Source organism: Mustelus asterias, chromosome 4, assembly GCF_964213995.1.
Source record: "Mustelus asterias chromosome 4, sMusAst1.hap1.1, whole genome shotgun sequence".
Classification (NCBI taxonomy): domain Eukaryota; kingdom Metazoa; phylum Chordata; class Chondrichthyes; order Carcharhiniformes; family Triakidae; genus Mustelus; species Mustelus asterias.
The window spans coordinates 82,819,754-82,847,278 of record NC_135804.1 but is presented as its reverse complement, the minus strand read 5'-3'; the positions used below and the strand labels follow the sequence as shown (position 1 = coordinate 82,847,278).

The 27,525-nt window shown below is 40.0% G+C and overlaps 1 protein-coding gene across 3 annotated transcripts in view; it reads left to right on the top strand.

The window, feature by feature from the left end:
* The window catches only part of LOC144492814 (U2 snRNP-associated SURP motif-containing protein-like), an 82,232-nt gene that overhangs the window by 44,491 nt on the left and 10,216 nt on the right, over nt 1-27,525 (top strand). For all 3 annotated transcript variants that reach the window (XM_078211285.1, XM_078211286.1, XM_078211284.1), the window contains exons 15-21: nt 7,538-7,700; nt 7,993-8,072; nt 8,166-8,253; nt 10,287-10,415; nt 16,408-16,573; nt 18,665-18,760; nt 22,397-22,460. In XM_078211285.1, the coding sequence (XP_078067411.1) occupies nt 7,538-7,700; nt 7,993-8,072; nt 8,166-8,253; nt 10,287-10,415; nt 16,408-16,573; nt 18,665-18,760; nt 22,397-22,460 (786 nt within the window). The remainder of the gene's footprint in view (nt 1-7,537; nt 7,701-7,992; nt 8,073-8,165; nt 8,254-10,286; nt 10,416-16,407; nt 16,574-18,664; nt 18,761-22,396; nt 22,461-27,525) is intronic.

The following is a 27,525-nucleotide window of genomic DNA, read 5'->3' as shown; positions in this document are numbered from 1 at the left end:
GCAAGTCGTGGGGGTTACAGATAGTGTGACATGAACCCAAGATCCCGGTTGAGGCCGTCCTCATGTGTGCGGAACTTGGCTATCAGTTGTAAAGAATATATAACTGCTTTCATAATCTAAATAACTGTTATAGAACTGCCTGCAGGAATCTCTAAAGAACTTCCTTCAGAATAACTAGTATGTAAGTGCCTTTAGCACAAGCATCATATTAATTAAATAGCATTTTTAAAAATCAAAAATTTTAAGTGCAAATGAGTTGGACGTGATTGTAACTACGTAATGCTCACGTGTTTGTAATCCTTTATTCTAATTCAGTAGTTTTTTAATCATTCAAACCAGTCCCTGCCACAAAACAGGGCCCACACCCCAGATCAGAATAGCAAGTTTCTGATGATTGAACTGGGAAGGAACACGTTGCACGAAATGAGAACAGGAATAGATCATATGGCCCATTGAGCCTGCTTCATCATTCAATAGTGCCATTCAGAGATGTGCAGGTTAGGTAGATTAGTCATGGTAAATGTGCGAGGTTCCGGAGATAGGTCCAGGAGTGGTATGGGCCTGGGTAAGATGATCGGAGAATCGGTGCATCCTCGATGAGCTGAATGGCCTCCTTCTACACTGTAGGGATTCTATGGTTAATATGATCATGCCTGATATTGAATATAGTTGCGTGTTCCCACAATGACTGTTTATCCAGTGTATAGGTATGGAATAATCACAGAACAATGACAGGTTCAATCACAATTTGGACAGTGGCAAAGGTGCTAGAGTGGGTCTCAACACACTGTTATTAGGAAGGAGAAAATGAACCAGCGATTCCCTGAAAGACCAAGATATTGGTCTATCCCAGCCTTAAATCTATTCAATGATGGAGCATCCAAAACCTTCTTGGGTAGGGAATTCCAAAGATTCACAGCTCTTTGTGTAGGTAATTTCTCCTCGTCTCATGACCGACCCCTTATCTTGAGACTGTACTCCTGTGATTTTGATTCCCCGACTGGTGGAAGCAATCTCTGTGTCTGCCCTGTCAAGGCCTTTCAAAATTTTATAGATCTCAATGTGATCGCTTTGGATTCTTCTAAACTCCAGAGAATGTAAGCCCAGTTTACTCAGCTTCTCATCATAGGACAACCCATTCATCAGGCACCAATTTAGTGTACTTTCTCTACTGTTTCCAATGCAAGTATATCCTTTTTTAAATGTCGGGAAAAGAAACGTACATAATATTCTCGATCTGGTCTCGAAACCATGTAGAATTGTAGCAAAACTTTGTTGTACTCCACTCCCCTTGCAATAAAGACCAACATGCCATTCGCCTTACTGATTGCTTGCTACATCTGTATGCTGACTTTCTGTGTTCCTTATATGAGCACACCCAATAATCTTTAAACATCAATATTTACAGGTTTCATTTCCTTACAAGCAAAGTGAATAATTTCAAACTTCCCTACATTTGCCAACTTGGTGCCTACTCACTTAACCTGGCTATATCTCTTTAGCCTCTGTTCTTCCCACAGCTTAACCTTTACACATAACTTGATATCATCGGTAAGCTTAAATACATTACTCTCTGTCTCTCCATCTAAGACATTAATATAAATTGTAAATAACTTAGCCCCCCCACCCGCTCCCCGCCTGTCAACTTGAAAAAAGCCCCATTGACACCCATTCTCGGCTTTCTATCCATTCTGATGTGGAGATGCCGGCGTTGGACTGGGGTAATTACTGTGTTCTATCTGTTAACCAATCCTCTATCCATGTTAATATATTACTCCCAACTCCAAGACCTTGCTTTGTGTGGCACATTACCGAATGCCTTTTAGAAATCCGAATTTACAATATGGATTCCCCTTCATTTGCCCTACTAGATACATCCTCAAAAAAAAATGCAAGATTTGTCTAACAGGATTCCCCTTAGTAAAACCATGTTAACTTACTTTAATCATGCAATGCTTTTCTAAGTGCATTGTTAAGACTACCTTAATAGATTCCAACATTTTCCCAACAACTGCTAAGCAAACTGGCCTGTAGTTCCCTGGCTTCTCTCTTGAAAAGTGATGTAACATTTGCCAACTTCCAATCTGATGGTATTGTTTCTGGATGCATCCACTATCTTTGCAGTTAGCTATTTTAGAACCCTGAGGTGTAACCAATCAGGTCCCAGGAATTTGTAAGAATTTGGTCTCAAGTTTGATATTAATTTCCTCACTTTCTTTAGCCCCTATTTGTGGTACGCAACTCGTGTCTTCTGTGAGGGCAGACACACAATATTTCTTCAATGCATCTGTCATTTCCTCATTCCCCATAATTTCCCCTGCCTTTACTTCTAAGGGGCCAATGTTTAGCTACTCTCTTCCTTTTTAAAATATTTAGAAATGCTCTTACAGACTATTTTTATGTTTCTGTCTCATTTACTTTATTTTTTCATTTTTTATCAACTTTTTGGTGGCAGTTTGCTGGCTTCTAAAGCACTCCAATCCTCAGACTTGCTATTGTTTTTGTAACATTGTAATCTCTTTTAATCTATTACTGTGCATAACTTCCTGAATGAGCCATGGTTTGGTCTTGTTGAGTTTTGGTTTTCCAATGGAATATATTTTTGTTGAACATTTTAGAATTGTTTCTTTAAATGTTTTCCATTGTTCATTTACTTCCATATCTCTGGTTTATTTACCCAGTTAACCTTGGACTGTTCCCTCCTCACACCGATGTAATTGGCTTTGTTTAAGTTTTAAAATTCATGTTTGTGACCGGAGTATGTCACTTTCAAACTTTAGATGGAATTCAGTGATATTGTAATCACTATTTCCCTAAGAATCTTTTCTGTGACATTACTAATTAACCCAGCTTCATTACACAATAATTGTGACCCGATTCTTGAGCAAGATCACACTTAAGAATGAAAATATCAAATGGGTAGGACATATTTTGTTACCTGGGAAGTATATTAACATTGAACAGAAAGTACGACCAGGAAATAAGAGTAAATACTGGAATGGACAAACATTCACATTCAAAAAATGAAATGCTAGATGCAAAATTAGCCACAAAGCAAAGCTGGAATGCCACATTGCACCAATTTTGACATATGGAAGTGAGTGTTGGACGATCAGTGAAACAATGCAGAGAAGAATTGAGGCTCTAGAGTTGTAGTTTTTGAGGCAAATAATGAAGATATCTTGGACTAGTCACACCACCAATGAAGGGGTGTCAGTAAAATCTGAGACCAAATGAACTCTGCTGAACAAGAGACGGTAGGAATTTCTTGAGCACACAAAAAAATCATAATTAAAAAGTCTGATGCTGATGTAAAAGATCAATGGTGAAAGAGATCGAGGTAGAAAAAGACCTTTTTAAAGTGCCTCAAAAATTGGATTAATGTACCACTAACGGAGATGGTCCAAACCTCTAGAGTATGATTAACATGGAAGTTCATGGTTGTCAAAGCCACCTTGGGGCATAGTACCTGAAGAGAGAGATTCATGGTGATTTTTGTGTTTGGGTATATGCTAAAGAGTTTGCATGGAAACTTGGTGATAACTTCAGGTCATTGAATTTAGCTCAGTACTGAGTGCATTCTGGGGGTAATTATCTTATTGTACCTCCAGGCTCTTGACTTCATACTGGGGTTCAGTCGCATAGGTGTCAGTTGACTGGCAATACTTTGCACCGGCACTATTTTTGATGTGTGAACCTGCACAGTTACATTAACAGGCTGCTTGGCCATGGAGATTATCAGAACTGAGCCAGCTCCTGCTTTTGGTCCATTTCCCCCCTCATTTGCTTCCAATTGGTGTCAATGGATAGTAATTGGGAGTGGAATCGCTGGTTCATTTTCTCCTTCCTAATAACAGTGTGTTGAGACCCACTCTAGCACCTTTGCCACTGTCCAAATTGTGATTGAACCTGTCATTGTTCTGTGATTATTCCATACCTATACACTGGATAAACAGTCATTGTGGGAACACGCAACTATATTCAACAGTGCATTTAGAATAATGCAGTTACGACAAGCAAAATTTCAGCACATTTCTTCATTTAAAGACCAATCTATTTGACCAATCTATTAGAGTTTTTTGAGGAGGTTACCAGGAAAGTGGATGAAGGGAAGGCGGTGGATGTTGTCTACTTGGATTTCAGCAAGGCCTTTGACAAGGTCCCTCATGGGAGGTTAGTTATGAAGGTTCAGTCGCTAGGTATACATGGGGAGGTAGTAAATTGGATTAGACACTGGCTCAATGGAAGAAGCCAGAGAGTGGTTGTGGAGGATTGCTTCTCTGAGTGGAGGCCTGTGACTAGTGGTGTGCCGCAGGGATCGGTGTTGGGTCCATTGTTGTTTGTCATCTATATCAATGATCTGGATGATAATGTGGTAAAATGGATCAGCAAGTTTGCTGATGATACAAAGATTGGAGGTGTAGTGGACAGTGAGGAAGGTTTTCAAAGCTTGCAGAGGGATTTGGACCAACTAGAAAAATGGGCTGAAAAATGGCAAATGGAATTTAACGCAGACAAGTGTGAGATATTGCACTTTGGAAGGACAAACCAAAGTAGAACGTACAGAGTAAATGGTAGGACTCTGAAGAGTGCAGTTGAACAGAGGGATCTGGGAATACAGGTACAGAATTCCCTAAAAGTGACGTCACAGGTGGATAGGGTCGTAAAGAGTGCCTTTGGTACATTGGCCTTTATAAATCGGAATATCGAGTATAAAAATTGGAGTGTTATGGTAAGGTTATATAAGGCATTGGTGAGGCCAAATTTGGAGTATTGTGTACAGTTTTGGTCACCTAGTTACAGGAAGGATGTAAATAAGGTTGAAAGAGTGCAGAGAAGGTTCACAAGGATGTTGCCGGGACTTGAGAAGCTGAGTTACAGAGAGAGATTGAATAAGTTGGGACTTTATTCCCTGGAGCGTAGAAGATTGAGGGGAGATTTGATAGAGGTGTATAAGATTTTGATGGGTATAGATAGAGTGAATGCAAGCAGGCTTTTTCCGCTGAGGCTAGGGGAGAAAAAGACCAGAGGGCATGGGTTAAGGGTGAAAGGAGAAAAGTTTAAAGGGAATATTAGGGGGGGCTTCTTCACGCAGAGAGTGGTGGGAGTGTGGAATGAGCTGCCGGATAAAGTGGTAAATGCGGGGTCACTTTTAACATTTAAGAAAAACTTGGACGGGTTCATGGATGAGAGGGGTGTGGAGGGATATGGTCCAAGTGCAGGTCAGTGGGACGAGGCAAAAAATGGTTCGGCACAGACAAGAAGGGCCAAAAGGCCTGTTTCTGAGCTGTAATTTTCTATGGTTCTAAAGGAATAAGCATGTTAGAGAATATTTGGCTCTAGTAGCATGTTTTCGAGCAGATATCTATTGTTAGTCTCACAGTGAAAGGGTGATTCACTTACTGTTAAAATATTGACTTTTCAGGCTTTTGTGAGAATGTATCTCTAAGGAATACTGAAATTCAGTATAGTTTTTTAGACTGATCCTAGCATTCTTTTGGGCTATTCAAGTATTATAAGGGAAGGAGACAGAAAGCAGGAAAGTATAGGCCAATTAGCCTAGCATTTGTCATAGGGAAAATGTTAAAAGCCATTATTAAAGATATTATGTCGGGCTCTTGGGAAAAATTTGAGGTAATCAGGCAGCATCAACATAGTTTTGTAAAAGAGAAATCATGTTTAAGCAATTTATTGGAGTTGTTTGAAGGATTCACGTGCAGTGGATAAAGGGGAACTGGTGGATGTACAGAAGGCATGTGATAAGGTGCAACACAAAGGTTACTACGGAAAATGAAAGCTCGTGGTGTAGGGGTGACATTGGCATGGATTGAAGATTGGCCAGGAAACAGTTGGCAGAATGTGGTGAGTTGTGTGCCACAGTGATCAGTGCTCCGGCCTCAACTTTTTACAATTTATATAAATGACTTGGATGAAGGGATTGGAGGTTTGGTTGCTAAATTTGCTGATAGGTAGGAAAGTAAATTGTGAAGAGAACAAAGGAAGCCACAAAAGTAGGTAAAAATCTGGCAAGTGGAGTACAATGTAGGCAAATGTGAAAAAAAGGCTTGTTAATGAGGTGCAACGGGATCTGAGTGTCCTAGTGCATGGATCACAAAAGGCTAGTATACAGGAACAGCAAGCAATTAGGAAAGCAAATAGAATGTTATCCTTTATTGTGAAGGGAATTGATTACAAACGTAGGGAAGTTATGCTTCAGCTGTACAGGGCATTAGTGAGACCACGTCTGCTGTATTGTGTACAGTATTGACCTCCTTATTTAAGGAAATGATGTAATTGAATGGTGGAGCAGACTCGAGGGGCTGTGTGCCTACTGCTCCTAAATTCATATGTTCACATAATAGTTTGTGCCATCTAGATTCAAACTTTTTTCATCACCATGTAATCATGACAAGTAAAAAATAATCAAATAATATTTTTTAAAAGTCTCATGTACACCTCAGAAATGTGCCCTATTTAATGTCTTAAGTTTAGATTACATATGTTATTTTTGTAAAGCTCTTGACAAACTTGTGTGTTTAGGCCACTTGTTTGTGTTTACGAGACAGAATAGGTGGGTGAATTCAATATCAACTCAGACACAAATTAGAGAGGAAAATAAAGACTGTATTAAGCAAGAAAAAGGGTCAAAGTAAAAGTAAGACTTTAAAAAAAAAATTAGATAATATTTTTAAAATTTCTCAAAATCATTCATAACCTGAAGGAGTTAAACACTACACTTAAAATTGTTTATTTTCTGGCCATGAGGGGTTATTGGCAGTCATTTGCAATTATTGCATCTGTAAAAGGGTACTTATGCTGATAATTACTAAACTGTGCTTTCTGTGGTGAATTTAATGGATAATTAATGTGGATATACAGCAACTTTCACAGAGCAGATGTGTGTGAGATATCATTTTCATGACGTTAATAGTGATGCAATTGGGCCAGGAACTTGTGGCAGGAATTTGCAATTCACGGATATTGTATTCTCGCCACAAGTTGCTGGCAGATTTGCATATTGATAAAAGCTTGAATTATTCAGGTGTTAATTTTTCAGTGAAATATATTTTAAGCTCATGTCAGTTTATAGTGTTTTGAGTTCAATTTCACTGAGCATAAGAACTATCGGGTGCATCTTTAACATTTAATAGATATCAATACTTTTAGCGCCCCATAGTGATAATTCTGGGGTTAAATCCTACTTGAAACAGTAAAGTTGTCATTAATGCAGATTGACTATCATTTCCTGAAATGTAAAATACCCTGTTCATTTCTGCTTTTACATCATTGTTCCAGTTTTTGATCATTTAAATCCCTTTCCCTTTTGCTAATAGAACAGCAGGCTAAGCATTTTCATTGTAGATTTTGTGACAGAGAACCAGGGATTTAGTTGATGCAAAGACTGCATTAAAGGAAATTATTTGGAAAGAGAACAATTCTGAGCATTGTTTGTATTTGTTTGTTAAATTTCAATTTGGGATGTGGATGTGTTAATATACAAGTTTAATATGTGACTAACTCACTATAAAACTTGCAGGCAAAGAGATAAATTGGAGAATATCTTGAGAGGCTTGGCACCACATCGAAATGATATAGGTGATGCTATGGTCTTCTGTTTGAATAATGCAGAGGCTGCTGAAGAAATTGTGGATTGCATTGCAGAATCACTGTCTATTTTACAAACTCCATTGCAGAAAAAGGTAAACTTGCAAAAGTTAAAGTTGAAGTTAAAGCATGTAAGCATTTGGTAATCGTTTAGTGCTGATATCGTCTACCATCAATTGTATAACATGAAATCTTATTACCCGGTTTAATTGTGTTTCATGCTATTATTAAAGCCCTCCAGCCAGCTTAATATATATTTTTAAATCTTGGGTTAATAATTTGGGACATTGCTCAAACTTAATGTTGATACTTGCACCTGTTACTTTAAGAGACTATTTTTGAAAGCCAAAAGCTGAGACATATGCTTTATTTTTCCTTTTATTGCAGATAGCAAGGCTATACTTGGTGTCTGACATTCTGTACAATTCCTGTGCTAAAGTAGCCAATGCATCTTATTATAGGAAATAGTAAGTTTCATTCTTTTTTGGTATAAACCTTTTGAACTTATTTCAGGAAAGGCATAGCTTGTGTAATTTGAAGTGTTTTTATTCCTTTAACAGTTTTGAAACCAGGCTCCCTCAAATATTTACTGACATGCATGAAGCCCATAAAGTGATTCAAGCGAGACTTCAAGCAGAACAGTTCAAGGTATGGTTTTGCTACAGAGTTTATAATTGAATGAAAGCACAGGATGTTCTCTTTGTGTAACACACTACCATTTTTCATAGAACAACATTTTATCTAGAGTTATATGTTTTTAAAGAAAACAATTTTCTTGCTATCTTCAGCTTGTCACGATTTAAAATTTTGCTATAATATAAGATTTTGGTTTGCAATAATTAAAATTTAAGGAACACTGGGTGAACTTGATTTTAAACTACCCCAAGAACTGGATGGCCTTCGATCTTAATTTCTAAGGCAGATATGCTGAGCTGCTGCTATTGGACCAGTTTAGAGCACTGCCTGTTGCCTCAGAACGAGGATGTTCCTTTAAATTGACACCTCTGGAGTGGCCAAGCAAGGAAGGATAATTCCACTGGAGAGTCTCCAAAATATATTTATAAAAAACTAAAAATTCATGAAAAATATTTAGCCCTATCAAAAATGAGTACGTTAAGGAAAATGTAGTCCTCCTTTCTAGGCTTCCTTTCACTGAGACTGCTTGTCATGCAGTATAGGACTCCATTACTTTCCATGCAATCTCAATAGTTTTGCTTTGTTGCCTACTTGAAAATCATTATTGTGTGAACCTAATGTTCACCATGCTGAGATCTAAGTGCTGTTTAGGTTTATATGTTCTTATTCTTCTTGGCACTCATCAAAGTCGACAGCCGTGGTTTTTTCCCCAGTGCTTGTATATATTTTCAGGATTGTATATATTTTCAGGATTGAGCAATTTCAGATTAGGAATAACACTTGATGGATGCTGAATTAAAATTTCTCTAATCTGCCTCACCTCAACCATACAACCTTCTTGCAACTGTATTTAATCTTTTGCAAGTTTCCACATCAACACTACCATCTTAAAAGCAAGGGCAGTGCCAAGATGCAGCAATGTCAAGAGCTGTTAGAAGCTGGGTTGATAGTCCACAAATTGATTTTACTTGCAATCCGTGCAAATATGAAAGAGGAAGGCTTTTTATTAACCTACTGTTTCTCTAGTTTTGGGCTGCCTGCATTTTTGATAACTTTGACTCTAGCTGGCATCCAGTTCCACAAGTACTAATTGTCCTCTGATAACACGTGAAATGCTCCCTTATAATGCATGAACCTAAGCAGTGATTGTTGAGCCAGTATTTGACAATGGGTGACATCACTGATTAGCCTTAGCATCATTCCAAGCATGTGGAATTGACAACACTGAGGAGACATGGAGAAGGAACCTTGATTGAATTTACTAGTTTAGCAGTGTCGAGGCCATTTGTAGCATTCTGCTACTTTCACCTTGGCTGTGATATACTAACTTTGCACAGACTGTGAATCAAAACTACACCAGGTTAAAGTCCAACAGGTTTATTTGGTAGCAAACGCCACTTTGCTACCAAATAAACCTGTTGGACTTTAACCTGGTGTTGTTAGACTCCTTACTGTGTTTACCCCAGTCCAACACCGGCATTTCCACATCATGTTCTATATACCACAGTTACAAGCAGATTTTATTAACAGCACCATCTGATAAGCAGAGGTACCAAGAGGCAACGTTAATTGCTTGGTTGGATTCATGTCCAGGTTTGAAGAAAACCATGCATTAATTCTCTGCGCCAGTTGCCTTATCTGCATTACTTTAAAACATTGGCGTTGTTCATTATGTGTGGGATTTTATTTAGCACTGTTGTTCTGTTCATGATGCATTTATGACACAGTATTGGTTTTAATAACCTTCAGTGATTTGTTTCTTTGATAAGAAATAATTGTTGCTTTTTCGTACTGAATTTCTAATTTTCCTTTAAGTTGGTTTACTTTAATTGTACACTGAAGATCTGTGTCAAATGCTGTTTATCAGGACATCTGGCACTTTATAAAGTACTTGTTTTTGTACAGATAAGCTGTAACTTGTATGTTTCATATATGCATCATTACCAGTGTTTGGAATTAAAATAATGTTTGACATAAACTGATTTCACTTGTGTCCCATAACACATTTTAAAATGATAATTGTGCTTTATTTTATTTCTGTTTAGCAAAGGATAATGACATGCTTTAGAGCATGGGAAGACTGGGCAGTGTATCCAGAGCCATTCCTCATTAGGCTGCAGAATATATTCCTTGGACTCATGAAACTGGATGACGATTTATCAGAAAGACCTGTAGTATGTATTAGTATTGAATTATCTTTTTAATGCTAGCAGACGGCGAATGAAGCTCTTTTCTTGGCTTTTTGTGGGCAGCAGGGTGGCACATTGGTTAGCACTGCTGCCTCTTAGCGCCAGGGACCCGAGTTCAATTCTGGCCTCGGGTGACTGTGTGGAGTTTGCATGTTCTCCCTGTGTCTGCATGGGTTTCCTCTAGATGCTTCGGTTTCCTCCCATAGTCCAAAGATGTGCAGGTAAAGCCATGATAAATTGCTCCTTAGTGTCAGGCGGATTAGCAGGGTAAATAAGCGGGGTTACGTGGATATGGCCTGGGTGGGATTGTTGTTGCTGCTGGCTCGACGGGCCAAATGACAGTCTCCTGCACTGTAGGGATTTTATGATTTATAAGTTCATTAGATATAGGAGCAGAATTAGGCCATTCGGCCCACCGAGTCTGCTCCGCCATTTGATCATGGCTGATAAGCTCCTCATCCCCATTTTCCTGCCTTCTCCCTATATCCCTTCAACCCATTACCAATTAAAAATCTGTCTCACTCCTCCTTAGATTTACTCACAGTCCCAGCATCCACTGCACTTGGGGTAGCGAATTCCACAGATTCACAACCCTTTGGGAGAAGTAGTTTCTCCTCAACTCTGTTTTAAATTTGCTACCCCTTATCCTAAAACTATGATCTCTCATCCTAGAATGCCCCACAAGAGGAAGCACCCACTCCACATCTACTTTATCCATACTTTTTATCATCTTGTATACCTCAATTTGATCTCCCCACATTTTTCTAAATTCCAGAGAGAATAAGCCTAAACTGTTCAATCTCTCTTCATATGACAAACCCCTCATCTCTGGAATCAATCTAGTGAACCTCCTCTGAACTGCCTCCAATGCCACTACATCTTTCCTCAAATAAGGGGACCAAAACTATGCACAATACTCCGGGTGCGGCCTCACCAATACCTTGTATAGTTGCAACAATTCTTCCTTACCTTTATACTCTATTCCTTTAGCTATAAATGCCAACATTCCATTCGCTTTCTTTATTATCTGTTGTACCTGCATGCGAGTTTTCTGTGACTCATGAACGAGCACACCCAGATCCTTCTGCACCGGAGCACCCCAAAGTCTCTTCCCATTTAGATAATAAGTCGCCTCCCCATTTTTCTGACTGAAATGCATGACCTCACACTTATCCACGTTAAACTCCATCTGGCCCACTCTCCTAACCTATCTATATCCATTTGTATGGTTCTTATTTCTTCATTGCAAGTTACTGTCTCGCCTATTTTTGCGTCATCTGCAAATTTGGTTATAGAACTTTCTATCCCTGTATCCAAGTCATTAATATAGATTATAAATAGCTGGGGCCCAAGGACTGAACCCTGTGGCACCCCACTAGTTACTTCTTGCCATCCTGAAAAAAACATTTATCTCAACTCTCTGTCTTCTGTCCATCAGCCAGTCCAAGTCAATAAATTACCCCTAATTTCATGTGATACCTAACCTTGTGAATTAATCTTTTGTGCGGCACGTTATCAAACGCCTTCCAGAAGTCCAGATATACTACATCTACAGGAACCCCATTATCCACTTTGCTTGTTACATCCTCGAAGAACTCTAGCAAATTAGTCAAACATGATTTGTTCTTCATAAAACCATGCTGACTCTGATGGATATCGTTTTGACTTTCCAAATGTCCTAATATTGCTTCCTTGATAATTGATTCTAACACTTGCCCAACAACAGATGTTAAACTAACTGGTCTGTAATTTCCCACACTTTGCCTTCCTCCCTTTTTGAATAAGGGCATTACATTAGCATTTTTCCAATCCACTGGAACCTTTCCCATATCCAGGAAATTTTGGAATATTACAACCAATGGATCCACTATCTCTGCCGCCACTTCCTTTAATATCCTAGGATGTAGGCCATCAGGTCTGGGGGGCTTATCTGCCCTCAATCCCAATAATTTGCTGAGTTGTTGATTGTTCCAAGTTCTACCCTTTCTATTACCTCTGACTTGCCCGTTCCTATAGGAATGGTGCTAGTGTCCTCCACTGTGAAAACTGAGGCAAGGTATTGATTTAGTATCTCTGCCATTTCAGCGTTCCCCACTATTAACTCTCTGGTTTCATCTTCCAAGGGACTAACATTCACCCTAGCGACTCTCTTCCCTTTTATATAACTATAGAAGCTTTTGCTATCCTTCTTGATACTTTGCACTAGTTTTCTTTCGTAATTTATCTTAGCTCTTTTGATTACTTTTTTAGTATCCCTTTGTCTATGTTTAAAAGTTTCCCAATCTTCCAGCCTGCCACTGGCCTTTGCAATATGGTATACCTTATGTTTTGTCTTTATATTATCCTTGACCTCCTTGTTTAGCCATGGATGTTTTTTACCCCCCCCTTTACCATCTTTCTTCCTCGCTGGGATACATTTTAATTGTGAGGATTTGAGTATCTCCTGAAACAACTGCTGTCCTACCTTTTAGCCTTCTTGCCCACTCTACTCGGGCCAAATCTGTCCTCATGCCTACGTAATTTCCTTTGTTTAATTCCAGAACGCTAGTGTGGGACTCCACTTTCTCACCCCCAAGCTGAATTTTGAATTCTATCATACTATGTTCACTACTCCTTAGAGGATCCTTACCTATGAGGTCATCAATTAATCCCTCCTCATTACACAATACCAAATCCAGAGTAGCCTGCTCCCTGTTGGTTCAACAACACCAGGTTAAAGTCCAACAGGTTTATTTGGGAGCAAAAGCCACACAAGCTTTCGAGGCTTTAAGCCCCTTCTTCAGGTGAGTGGGAATTCTGTTCACAAACAGAACTTATAAAGACACAGACTCAATTTACATGAATAATGGTTGGAATGCGAATACTTACAACTAATCCAGTCTTTAAGAAACAAAACAATGGGAGTGGAGAGAGCATCAAGACAGGCTAAAAAGATGTGTATTGTCTCCAGACAAGACAGCCAGTGAAACTCTGCAGGTCCACGCAACTGTGGGAGTTACAAATAGTGTGACATGAACCCAATATCCCGGTTGAGGCCATCCTTGTGTGTGCGGAACTTGGCTATCAGTTTCTGCTCAGCGACTCTGCGCTGTCGTGTGTCGTGAAGGCCGCCTTGGAGAACGCTTACCCGAATATCATCATGTAAATTGAGTCTGTGTCTTTATAAGTTCTGTTTGTGAACAGAATTCCCACTCACCTGAAGAAGGGGCTTAGAGCCTCGAAAGCTTGTGTGGCTTTTGCTACCAAATAAACCTGTTGGACTTTAACCTGGTGTTGTTAAACTTCTTACTGTGTTTACCTCAGTCCAACGCCGGCATCTCCACACCCTGTTGGTTCCACAACATACTGTTCCAAGAAAGGGCGGCACGGTAGCACAGTGGTTAGCACTGCTGCTTCACAGCTCCAGGGTCCTGGGTTCGATTCCCGACTCGGGTCACGGTCTGTGTGGAGTTTGCACATTCTCCTCGTGTCTGCGTGGGTTTCCTCCGGGTGCTCCGGTTTCCTTCCACAGTCCAAAGATGTGCGGGTTAGGTTGATTGGCCAGGTTAAAAATTGCCCCTTAGAGTACTGTGATGCGTAGGTTAGTGGGATTAGCGGGTAAATATGTGGGGGTAGGGCCTGGGTGGGATTGTGGTCGGTGCAGACTCGATGGGTCGAATGGCCTCCTTCTGCACTGTAGGGTTTCTATGATTTCTATGAAACAATCTCTAATGCATTCAATGAACTCTGCCTCCAGGCTACCCTTGCCATTTTGATTCTTCCAATCTATGTGCATATTAAAATCGCCCATGCTTATTGCCGTACCTTTCTTGCAAGCCCCCAGTATTTCCTGGCTTATACTGCGGAACTACTGCTTGGGGACCTATAGATTACTCATACCAAGTACTTCTTTCCTTTGCTTTTTTTTACTTCTACCCAGACTGATTCCACATCTTGATCTCCCATGCTTAAGTCATTTCTTATTGCAGCACTGATCCCTTTCTTCAGCAGCAAAGCTACACCACCTCCTTTTCTGTCTTTGAATTTGCTATCTCGGTTCTGGAGATTTCGGTTGCTGTCACAAGCAATGGCTCTTGAGATACAGCTTTAGTTAGTGTTCTGTTGCCACTCCCTAAAGCCTCCCTTCACAGTTCTCAAAACCTTTAACCAGCTTCCTCCCATCATTACCAAGCCACATGAATCCAATAAATAATTGTACGGTTTAAGTTTATTTATTAGTGGCACAAGTAGGTTTACATTAACACTGCAATGAAGTTACTGTGAAAATCCCCTAGTCGGCACATTTTGGCGCCTGTTCGGGTACACTGAGGGAGAATTGAGCATGGTCAATGCACCTAACCAGCATGTCTTTTGGACTGTGGGAGGAATCCAGAGCACCCGGAGGAAACCCCAGTTATGTGCCAACTCTACATAAACAGTGACCCAAGCCGGGAATCGAAACTGGTTCCCTGGCGCAGTGAGGCAGAAATGCTAACCACTGTGCCACCCTTTTTAACCAATCGGGGAATTTATTTTCCACTATCAGATTCAGCTCACTCAACATTAAATGGGAAATCTTTTTTGCAAGTGGCTGTGAAGTAACAATATGATTTTATTGTTGTGCTTTCTGTGATGGGAAAGCTTGGCAAGATGGTTGGTAAAAGAAAATAATGAAAAACTAACTAAAATGACTGTTTGTAACATAATGTAAGTAACTTACCAGAAACTGCCATTTGACTCACTGAAGCTCATCCTGCTATTATGTTCTCTCCCATTGTGACATTATTTGTATTTACAACATTCCAGTATTTTTACCTCTATTATCTTAATGACGGTTGAGCAAAGAAGCCGTTCCTGAAACAATGTCCTTTGGTTCTATTTGTTTTTTGGTGTAGTTTTCAAATATTAGTCTTGAATCTGATGTGTAACTGCCATAACTAAATTGTCAGAACCTCGCACACTTTCTCCACAGTACTTCACTATATAATTATTCATAACCCTGCAACCTTATCAGTAGTTACAGACAGTAACATACCCTATGAGGCTATCCTGTACGCTACTGCTAAACCCCACCATCCAAATCGTGTTACTCCCAGATCTCCAACACATCACTCTTGTTTGTGTCAAATTCCGAAACTCCAATTCCATCATTAATTTGTCAGATTGACTATCAAATAGTCTCACATCCAATAATCCCTTCCCCAGTGCTCTTGCACCCTGCCATCATCATCCCCTTGATTTTGCACCAAGGCTAACCTCCTACCAGTACGCACTCTGGCACCCTATCATCATCATTTTTGTATTCCTCAACACTAGAACCCCTCACTTCCAACACTTCATTCTGCTGCCACTCCCAAAAGCCTTCCTTCACAGTTCTCAGCCTTTAACCAGCTTCCTCCCATCATTACCACATGAATCCAATAAGTACTTGTAAATTTTAACCAAACAGGAATTTATTCTCTACTATCAGATTCTAATCCTGAGCTTCTAAATAAAGTTAACATACAAACTAATTAAATACAGCTGTAATAGTTAAAACTACTGATTTAAAATGTTAATGTAGTATAATTATGTAATTTCAACTGGAAAATACTATTAAATGTATATATATTTTAATACAGATATAATTTCACTTTTGCATCAATTAGTGGCTGTCAATAGTCTACAATAGACTCGGGCAAGCCCAAAGGAAGCTCCACCCCAGTACTGGAAATCTTTGGCAACCAGAGGCACAAAGTCACCTGTTCCTCCCAAATGTATTCATAACTCTGGTCTCAAATTACTTCATGTATTGTATCCTAAAGTATTATTCTCTGAGTGAAATCTACCTAATTTGCATTTGAATGGATCGATCATTTCTACCACCTCCCTTGTTCACCTAAACTAATATATCTGCTGACTTACTTGTAAGCACCAGCCAGGATATTCAATATATGATTTATCAATATTAAAATTTAATTAACTCCTCCTTGTGTTCTGATAATGTGTATTTATTCAGGTGATTGATGATGTGGATGGTACACCAATTGACAGTGACCAAATTGCTCCATTAGATGATGTTGATGGATTACCAATTGATGGAATCCCACTAGACGGAGCACCATTAGATGATATTGATGGGATTCCTTTGAAATCAGTTGAAGATGACCTTGATGGAATGCCAAGTAAGCACATTAACAATATTGATAAGGCCGATTTACAGTGGTGAGTGACTGACAATTGCAGATTTATTTTTGAGAATAGGAGTGGTAACTTTTTTACTCAATGTTGGAAACATTTGAATTTAAGATAATTTTTCAAAACACAGTGATCCAGTATAATTAAAATCTATAGTTTGTTTTAAGGTAGCTTGTTGTATATGTGAACTAAACAACACTTATTTATCATTGAGTCAAAGAGGTTTACAGCATGTAAACAGGCCCTTCGGCCCAACTTGTCCATATCGCCCTTTTTTGTTAAACCACTAAGCTAGCCCAGTTGCTTGTGTTTGGCCCATATCCCTCAATACCCATCTTACCCAATATTAAATTTTAATATTGATAACTTTCTAAATGCTTTTTAAAAGACAAAATTATATCTGCCTCTACTACCACCTCTGGCAGCTTGTTCCAGACACTCGCCACCCTCTGGACCTTTTTGTATCTCTTCCCTCTCACCTTAAACCTATGCCCTCTAGTTTTAGACTCCCCTATTTTAATATTTATTGACCCCTCCTTATTTTAATAGACCTCTACAAGATCACCCCTAAGCCTCCTATGCTCCAGGGAACAAAGTCCCAGTCTATCCAGCCTCTCCTTATAACTCAAACCAACAAGTCCCAGTAGCATCCTATTACTCTTTCTAGTTTAATAATATCCATTCTATAATAGAGCGACCAGGAGTGCACACAGTATTCCAAGGGTGGCCTTACCAATGTCTTGTACAATTTCAACAGAATGCCCCAACTCCTGTATTCAATGTTCTGACCAATGAAACCAAGCATGCCGAATGCCTTCTTCACCACTATCCACCTGTGACTCCACTTTCAAGGAGCCATGAACCTGTACCCCTAGATCTCTTTGTTCTACAACTCTCCCCAACACCCTACCATTAATTGAGAAGTCCTACCATGGTTCAATTTACCAAAATGCATCACCTCGCATTTATCTAAATTAAACTCCATCTACCATTCATCAGCCCACTGGCCCAATTGATCAAGATCCCGTTGCAATTTTAGATAACCTTGTAGCCATTGAACCAATATTAGTGGAAGGAATGCTTCCGAAGTATATTAGTATTGCTTTTATGTGTAGCTAAGTTCAAATAGAAATGAAACCTGTGCATGTTTTTGACGTATTCAGGGACATTTGCTGTCCCATGTTATCGATCAGCTTCATTAAGGGGCAGTTCAGTAATACTTGGAGTTTCAGTTCTTATATTCTAGCTCATATTCTATCATTCCAAGGAACATACATATTCTCATTCAAAAGTTTACTTCATCTCTGACCGTTTTCATAAAATAAATAACTTGTATTTAGATTGCAGCTTTCTCAGATTGTCTCAATTGGCTGTAAAGTATTTTAAGTGCTTTTGAAGTATAATCGCTGTTGTCATTCCAGGAAGCAACACAACCAATATATACACAGCATTGTCCCACAGATAGGAATAAGGTAACCATCAGGTAATAGGCCATAAGGCAAGTGCCAATAAGGATATCATATGCAGAAAGAATGCACAGGACTGGTATTTATGTAGCACCCTTGAGACATCCCAAGGTGTTTGACAACGAATTAAGTACTTTTGAACTGTAGTCACTGTTATATAGGAAACATGGTAGTCAATTTGCACGCAGCATGTTCCCACAAACAGCAATGTGAAATTGACTAGATAAATTATCTTTGTGATGTTGTTCGAGGGATGATTTTGATCAAGATACTGAGATAACTCCTCTGCTCTTCTTCGAAATATTGCATTTGAGAGAATAAATGGGACATCATCTGAAAGAAGATATCTTTGTCCAAGTAGCGTTCTTTAAGTATTTCAATGAAATGTGAACTTTGATTTTTGTGTTGTAGTCCTGGAGTGGGACTTGAACCCACAACTTTCTGACTCAGGCAAGAGTACTACTAATTTCATCACAAATGTCAGAGAGAAACCTTATGGTGATTCACCTCATGAGAGTCTCTTAGCAAAATTACATTGATAAGCCTGTTGCATAAATGATAATCTACTTGTGACAGTTTTTAAAAACATATGTATTTTATTTTGTTTCTTAGTGGAGGAACTGGTGGTTATTAAAAAGGAAGAACCACTGTTAAAGATTGCACCTTCAAAATGGGAAACTGTGGATGAATCCGAGTTGGAATCTCATGGTATGAATTTTCAATTCACTTCAATTTTTATGTTCACTACAAATCATTGTGCACTATTTCGACCAATCCCGATGTTTGTTAGCACGTTGATTATCCATTGTCCAATTAGAAATTTAGGTTTTTGAATAACATTCCCAATTTGTATTTCTTTTAAGATCCTGAAATAAGTAGGTGTATTTTAAGTAATCCTCAACACCTTGTTGAGTAACTTAAAAATATTCTCAAATTTCAGAATTTGTAGATGATGGTACAAAGTTAACAGCTCAATGAAATTTTGTAATTAACTAATTAAGGGTAGTATAGTTGTTACCAAGTAACTGCAGAAATGAATTATTTGTTGTGTGAAAATGGTGTTAAGACTAATTTATAAAGTTTAAAAATACATCAAAATAACCAGTTGGTTCATAAAACAAATTAGTCTTCAGCTCAGGAGAGATGAAATTAATATTGTTACAGACAGGAGGGGGTTTAACTTCTAGGACCCTAGTTTTTCCTCTTACCATCCATCTATAAAAACAAAGCTATTTTTGATTTCCCCCTTTATAAGCAGTGGTGTATTTCTCAACCCCTCGGTTTTGGTGTGATCCGATTTTCTATTAATCCTGCAGCTAAATTGAGATTGGATAAATTTAGAGGATTAGTTTATCTTGCACTCAAAATGTGGGAAGAGAGCCTACAATATGTTTTCTCCACCTGTCCCCCTTTTTTTGATTTCATATAGCAAAAGAGGGATGAAGAAAAGAAATACACAGGGTAAAGACCACAGGAAAAATAAGAATTATTGTTCCACATGAGTCTAGAGTTGAAAATCAAAAGTCCAATGGTGTATTACTTGACAGAGGTCAGGCTGAGACTGATGCTGGATAATACACTTTTCATGACTTCCATGATTATATGGGCTGGAAAGGTGTTGGTACAGAGATTCCAGTAGAAATTGCATTGATTGGACCAGGCATTCAAAGATGGGCAGAATCCTTTTTCTGAGCTGCTTTTGGTTGATGGAAAATGGCTGACTAATTTAGCAGTAGAGCAAGACAGGATAATCGGTTCTGCCAGCTACACACTCACACACACACACACTCGTGACTCCCACTTCTCCATTTGGCTTTGACAAAAGGTGCGTATTACTTTGCCTGGATTATTGAGAGTAAGGTTTCAACCATTAAGAATTTTGAGGTTTCTGGGTCCTTTGTCCTAACAGACTGGCAGACTCTGTTGGCTAGACCTGGCTTAAATGTATATAGCTTATGTTTAATTCCTTTGAAAGTTAGTCTTCTGCATCTCACTGGGTCGTTAGTGTAATTTCAGAGATAACAAGTGTCAGCCCCTCTGAATGCCAGAAAGTTCCTTTTGTTTGAGTCATAGCCAGCCATGACTTCAATCATTAAAAAAAGTCTGTCAATTTTTAAAACTTTAGTACACGAGCCATGTGGTGAAACCACCTGGTATACCCAGGTGGCTTCCCTGCAAGCTGAAGGTCGGGGACTTGCTGGTTAATTCTCCAAGCAATAACAGCACCTCTCTCCGCTTGTTTGTTCTATGACCAGTCCTGGTAACCCCTGACTGCACTTAACTTTTTCCGAGTGAAGCATCCATGCTGCTTCTCCCCAAAGGGTGCAGGCTCAGCAATGTCCACCGCTCCCAGTAATGCTGTTGGGACTAAATAATTGGCAGTTCTCCAATTGACTGATAGCTTTTGAGACAGAATTTCAACCCTTGAAGGGATGGGAGCGCAGACAACAATTCACTAGCTCCCTGGTGGACATAAAGTTCGATCGGGGCTTCCTGGACTGGCTGAGACAGGGTTGCTCCCCAACTTTCCGACCTGTGGGTAGGGCCATCCGTATAGAGCCATAGAGGTTTACAGCATGGAAACAGGCCCTTTGGCCCAACTTGTCCATGCTGCCCTTTTTTAAAATCCCTAAGCTAGTCCCAATTGCCCGCATTTGGCCCATATCCCTCTATAGCCGGCTTACCCATGTAACTGTAGCAGACATAAATAAAATAGTATACTCATAAATCCATGAAGGAACTTGGAAGAAAAGTCTTCATCCAAAGAGGGATGCGAAAGTGGAACTTGCTGTACGAGGGGGAATAGCATAGATCCAGATCCAAGGAAGGAGAAAGAAATAGAAAGCTCTGCTGATAGGGTGAGATGGGGTAGGGTGGGAAAAGGCTCACGTGGAGCATAAAGGTGATGGGCCAAATGGCCTGTTGCTGTACAAGACATTCTACCTCACTCGATGATCGGTTATGCTGCTGTCTGCTGGGTCAGTATATTAAATGGGCAGAGCAGCTAATTGAGATCAATAGTTTCCTCTGTTTAAATATTTCAAGTCAGCATCTTAATGATTTCTGAGAGTTGGAGACTTGAGGTTGTCACAATAGCCTTAGATTTGGAATCACAGAGTGAGTGTTGGGTCCATAATTCCACAGCCAGATAAAGGAGATTGTTTGTCATTTGTGAACAATGTAAATGCCTTTAACATGGGAAACAATTCCAAGGAGCTTCCCAACAGCGGTTAGCCACACAGGGAGACGTTGTCAAAGAGGTAGGTATTAACAAGAGTATCTTAGAGAACAGTGAGGTTTAGGGAGGGAGTTTCAGAGTTTAGGGCCCAGGTAGCTGAACAGAGGGGCTGGAATTCTCCAGCCATTCATGTTGCGGAATCCTCCAGTCTCACTGACAGCGCACCCGCTGCTGTGGCATTCCCAGCGATGCGGGGGGTAAAATCAGTGGGAAACCCCATTGACAGCGGCAGGACCAGAAAATCCTGCCAGCAGCAAACGGTCCACCAACTCCCGCCTCTGAGAAACATGGGGCTGGGAGGCCAGAGAATCCCACCCAATAGACACTACGAAGTAATTAAAATCAGGATAATTGAGAAGTGGGAACGGGAAAAATCATAGATATCCCAGAGGGCTGTGGGGTTGGAGGAGGTTACAGAGATAGGGATGGGTGTAGGGGCTGGAGGAGTTACAGAGATAGGGAGGGGTGTAGGGGCTAGAGGAGGTTACAGAGATAGGGAGGGGGCTGGAGGAGGTTACAGAGATAGGGAGAGGTGTAGGGGGTTGGAGGAGGTTACAGAGATAGGGACGGGTGTAGGGGCTGGAGAAGGTTACAGAGATGGGGAGGTTTGTAGGGGTTGGAGGAGGTTACTGGGATAGGGAGGGGGTGTAGGGGCTGGAAGAGGTTACTGGGATAGGGAGGTGTGAAGTCATGGGGGGTGGATTTGAAAACAAGGATGAGAATTTTTAAAATCACAACACAGTGGTTGAGAAGAATAGAATGAGGTTGAAAATTTGTGATTTAAAAAACTTCTTTCCAATCAAGGTCAGACAAAAGGACAAAAAGTCAAATGTTTTATGAAAGAAGGCGTAATGCACAGGGAAGGACACATAACACACACACACACAGGGAGGGACACAGAACAGACACACACACACATCTGCATGGATAGATAGCTGTGGAATAATTGATATTATTTCTGCAGATCTCATTTGTTCTTTTTCTAAATTGAAATGTTTTAAAATGCACACGTTGCTATGTTCCCAGTAACTGAGGGATTTAATACTTGCACTCAATTCGGGGTTTTTGCTAATGGAAGTGCTGAACTATAACTTTTAATTTTGCAGCAATTACCATGTCAAAATGGGATCTTCTTGATCACCCAGGATCAGAAGAAAAGATTGAAATTAAGTGAGTTGCTTCAAACTACCTTTGTGGGTTAATAACCATCTTTCTTTAAGAGTGTGCTGTGCCATGTTGCTCAATAACAAAATAAGTGCCCATGAAAGCAAATTTACACGACCGTTTGATCATTTATGATGAATAAATTGGTTTCCTTCACAGCTGTAAACAAGTTGAATAATTACTTTGTATCCGCATTTATAGTAGAAGAAGAGGTCAGCATGTTGGATACCCCCAAAAATTAATAATGAATCAAAGACAGGGGTCAATAAAATTAATATATCAAAGCAGCAATGATGAAGGAATCCATGATACTAAAGAGTGTCAAAGCCCCCAGGCCAAGTTGGTTTCCATTCTAGGGTTTTAAGTAAGTAAGAACATTGCAGATAGCCTAACTATAAATTTCAAATGTCTTTTTGATCTGGAAACTGTTCCTTTTTGATTGGAAAATTATGAACTCCCCTAATGAAGAAAGATGAGAGAGGGAAACCCGGGAATTATTGACCATTTTGTTGTTGGGAAATTATCAGAGTCTGGAATTAAAAATAGGGTGACAGCATCTTGAAAACTTTCAGTTAACTGGAATGTGAGCCAGTGTGAATTTGCAAACAGTTGGTCATGCCTGACACAGTCGATTGAATTTTTTGAAGAGGTCACTAATGAAGTGGACAGGGCAATATCTATATGTATTATTTATATGAATTTCCTGAAGGTATTTGATAAACTCCCTCATAAGAGACTGTTAACTCAAATTGAAGCTCATGATATTGAGGATAACTGAAAGGATTCAGAAAGTAGATATTATGAGCAAGCACCCTAACTGGCAAGGTGTGACTGGTATTGTCACACAAGCATCTGTGTTGGGGCCACAGTTTTTCATAATATTTATTATTCGCTGATGATGAAACCAGATATAGAAAGTCACATTTCCAGGTTTACCAGTGATGCTCATATGGGCCACATTCCATGCGGTGCAGATAGAAACATAAAATTAAAACAGCATTACTAGATTAAAGAGAAGTTCAAAAAGAAAATGGAAAAGGAAGTGAGAGGCAAAGGGACAATGAGAAGATGATACTAGCAGCTAACATAAGTGGGAATCCAAAAATCTTCTCTTGACATATAAATGGTAAACGGGTAAAAAGTAAGAGACGGGATGAATAGGGACCATAAAGGGACCTTATTCATGGCATAGCTGAGATACTAATTGCATAGTTTTGTATGTGTCTTTACCAAAAAAGAGCATACCGCGATTGACATTGTAAAGCAGGAAGTCGTTGAGATACTTGATGGGCTAACTGTTAATTGAGATGTTAGAAAGGTCAGATGTACCTAAAATTGTAAGTCACTAGGACCAGATGGGATACATCCGAGGATGCTGAGAGAAAGTGGGAATTACTGATGTCGTGGCCATAATCTTGCACTCCTTTTCAGATATATGGATGGCACCAGAGGACTGAAGATTCACAAATGCTCACACCCTTCATAAATGGTGTAAAGATAAACATAGCAATTACAAGCCAGTCAGTTTAACCTCAGTTCTTTTAGAAATTATAAATCTGGGACTACAGTAACAGCCATTGGACAAGTGTCAGTTAATAAAGGAAAGTGGTCCCCAATTTTGTTAAAAGCAGATCATGTTTAGCTACCTTAATTGAGTTTTTTGATTCAATAGCAGAGAAGGTTTATGAAGGTAACACAATTCACATAGGTCAAATGTCAGGCACCTCCAGCACTGCGTCTGCGATTGCGTCCTATACCTGATCACTAACCAGACTGGCACTCCTTGCTAACCTAAGGGGTGTGACTTTGTCCTGGATCACGTGTCCTGGTCAAGGTTTGGTACTTCGGCAAATTGCAATTGAGGCTAGATCAATTTTTAATTTTAGATCTGAGATTGATACAATCTTGTTATTCAAAGCTATTAAGGGATGTAGGCAAAGGTAGATGTGTGAAGTTGATTCACAGAACAGCCATGATCTCATTGAATTATAGAATGAGATTGATGGGCTAAATAGCCTACCCCTGTGTTTCTAAATTGGATTACAGGTTATTTACTTAATTTTTAGAAGATACATACTTTCTGCATTAATTAAAAACCTTTGGTTCTTAATTTCAGATCTTCATGTGCTTTTCATGTTACCATGCTACTTTGACATAACTTAGATTAAGTTGTACATAGTAATTAATGTTTCAGATTTGAATTTGCAGACATACTTGAATTAGGGAAATAAAACACCAGTTCAGTTTTCTAAATTTGGCATTCAAGACTAGGACCAGATTACATTGTCGGTGAGATTAGTACACACCACTATAACATGTTTGAATATTCACTTGTTAATAGTCCCTGTAATGATTTCTATTTTAGCCTTGACAATCTCCAAGAACGGCGGGGATTAATTCTTTTGTTCCATGGAAGGTCACAAGGTCAAAAGTTGTTTACACATTTGTTAGAGGTGGCCTAAGTCCTTTTTCAGCACCAAATGGTGTTTCCCATACATTATTGGTACAGTTGTAGTGTGGGGAGGTTATGGCATAGTGGTAATGTTTCCGCACTAGTAATTCAGAGCCCAGTCTAACGCTTTGGGGACATAGGTTGAAATCCTATCATGGAAGTTGGTGGAATTTAAATTAAAAGTACGTCTCAATAATAGTGACCATAAAATCATAGCTGATTGTTGTAAAAACCCATCTGGTTCATTAATGTCCTTTAGGTCCTTACCTGGTCTGGCTTACATGTGACTCCAACCCCGCTATGGGGTATATGCAATATGATTGACTCTTAACTGTCCTCTGAAATGGTCTAGCAAGCCATTCGGTTGTTTCAAACCTCACAAAGTCAAAAACGAATGAAACTGGATGGACCACCCAACATTAATCTCGGCACTGAAAATGACAACAGCACACCCAGTTCTGTCAGATCTCCTTACTGAAGGGAATTTGTTCTAAAATTGGGAGAGCTGTCCCACAAGCTAGTCAAGCAGCAGCCTGACAATCATTTGTGCTGAATCATATAGACAATATCCCTGTCACCATCCCTGGGTATGGGTATACATCAGGTCAGACCCAGCAAAGGTGGCAGCACAACGGTATACAGTCAGGAGAGGGTTGCCCTGAGTCCTTAAATTCACTCTGGACCCCATGAAATCTTACTGCAGCAGGTAAAACAGGCAAGGACGCAAGGAAACCTTTGGCTGATCACCACTTAAAGCAACCCCACCATCACCCCCTCAGCTGTTGAATCCGCACTCCACTTTGGACACTAATTGAAAGAAACATTGAGGGTGGCAAGGGCACAGACGTACTCTAAGTGAGGACTGCAATATTCATCACCAAGAGTGGCTCTGTACTGAACAAATTGGCCTGTCCTCAAAGGAGAATGCTGCCAGATTGCCAGGAAAAGCACCAGGCATACCTGGAAATGTGTCAACCTGGTGAAGTTGCTAATCAGCATAAACAACATGCGATAGAGCTAAGCAATCCCACAACCAATGGATAAGATCTAAACTCTGCAATTCTGCCCCATCTTCTTGTTAAATGTACCAGATAATTAAATAACTGGAGGAAGAAGATTTGGCATCCTCAGTGCTGGGGGAGCCTAGCACATCAGTGCAAAAGACAAGGCTGAACATTTGCAACCATCTTGACCCAGCAGTGTTGAGTGTATGCTTCATCTCTGCCTCCTCCTGTGGTCCTTCGCATCATAGGTGTCAGTCTTCAGCCAATTCTATTCACTCCATGTGATACTAAGGAACGGCTGAAGGCACTGAATACTGCAAAGGCTATGGGCCCTGACAGCATTCCGGCAATAATACTGAATGCCTGTGCTCCAGAACTAGCCATGCCCCTGGAATTACCTGTTCCGGTGTGTTGTCTTGAAATTTTAGACACATTGACCAGTGTACTGTAACTCTTAGCAAGATGCCCTTTCTTGTGTGACAAACAGGAGATAGGAGAGTCGACTCATGATTATACATAAATAAACTTCATCTTTGTTACAATACTTTTGGTACCAAACTTTGTCAAAGCACCTTTATTTGATGAAACAACTTTAACTTAAACAAAAACTATTCCAGCGTATGAGACCCGAATACTACCCTGAGGTTAAACTGGCCATGCTCACTCCACTGGGTACAAATCTTGGTCTTGGGTCTTTGTGAAGTTCCGAAATCAGGGTCTTCCATCTGGCAAAAGTTGGTTTCAGGTCTTCGCTGATTCTTCGCTAGATAGAGTCATAAAGATATATAGCACGGAAACAGGCCATTCAGCCCAACTTGTCCGTGCCAACCAGGTTTCCTAAACCGAACTAGTCCCATTTGTCTGTGTTTGGCACATATCCCTCTGAATCTTTCCTATCCATGTACCTGTCCAAATGTATTTTAAATGTTGTAATTGTATCTGCCTCTACCACCATCTCTGGCAGCTCATTCCATATGCACACCAGCCTCTGTCTGAAAAAGTTGCCTCTCAGGTTCCTTCTAAATCTTTCCCTTCTCCTCTAGTTTTGGATTCCTCGACCCTGGGGAAAAGACCGTGGCTATTCACCTTATCTATGCCCCTCATGATGATATATACCTCTATAAAGTCATCCCTCCTCCTATGCTCCAGGGAATAAAGTCCCAGCCTATCCAGCCTCTCCTAATTCAAATGGTCCTTGCTGCGTCTTCGCTGGCGGGGGTTCTATGATTTCTTGGTGGCGAGACAATGGGACTACAGACTCCAAATATGAAAGATGCCATGAGTACCTGTGGATGTGTATTCCCAGGTGCATGGAGTGCACGTAATTCTTCCATATTTGGAAATATATGATGCTGGTGTGTATGGTAACCATCCGTAACATTGTCCTTATTTGGTCAGAGGTGAGAGTCTTAGGTTATAGCTCACAGGACATGTCAGGACTTGCCCTGCTTGCCTTGACCTGAGTTGGTTCACCTTGGCTTGTCCTAATTCCCATCAGGCTCTGGCTGTTGGCCTCCAGGAAACAAGTGCAACCTGCAATACTGCCTGCTACCTGGTAAAGTGGAAAATTGTGCACAAGATGCAGGATAAATCCAACCTGGCCAATTACCACTAC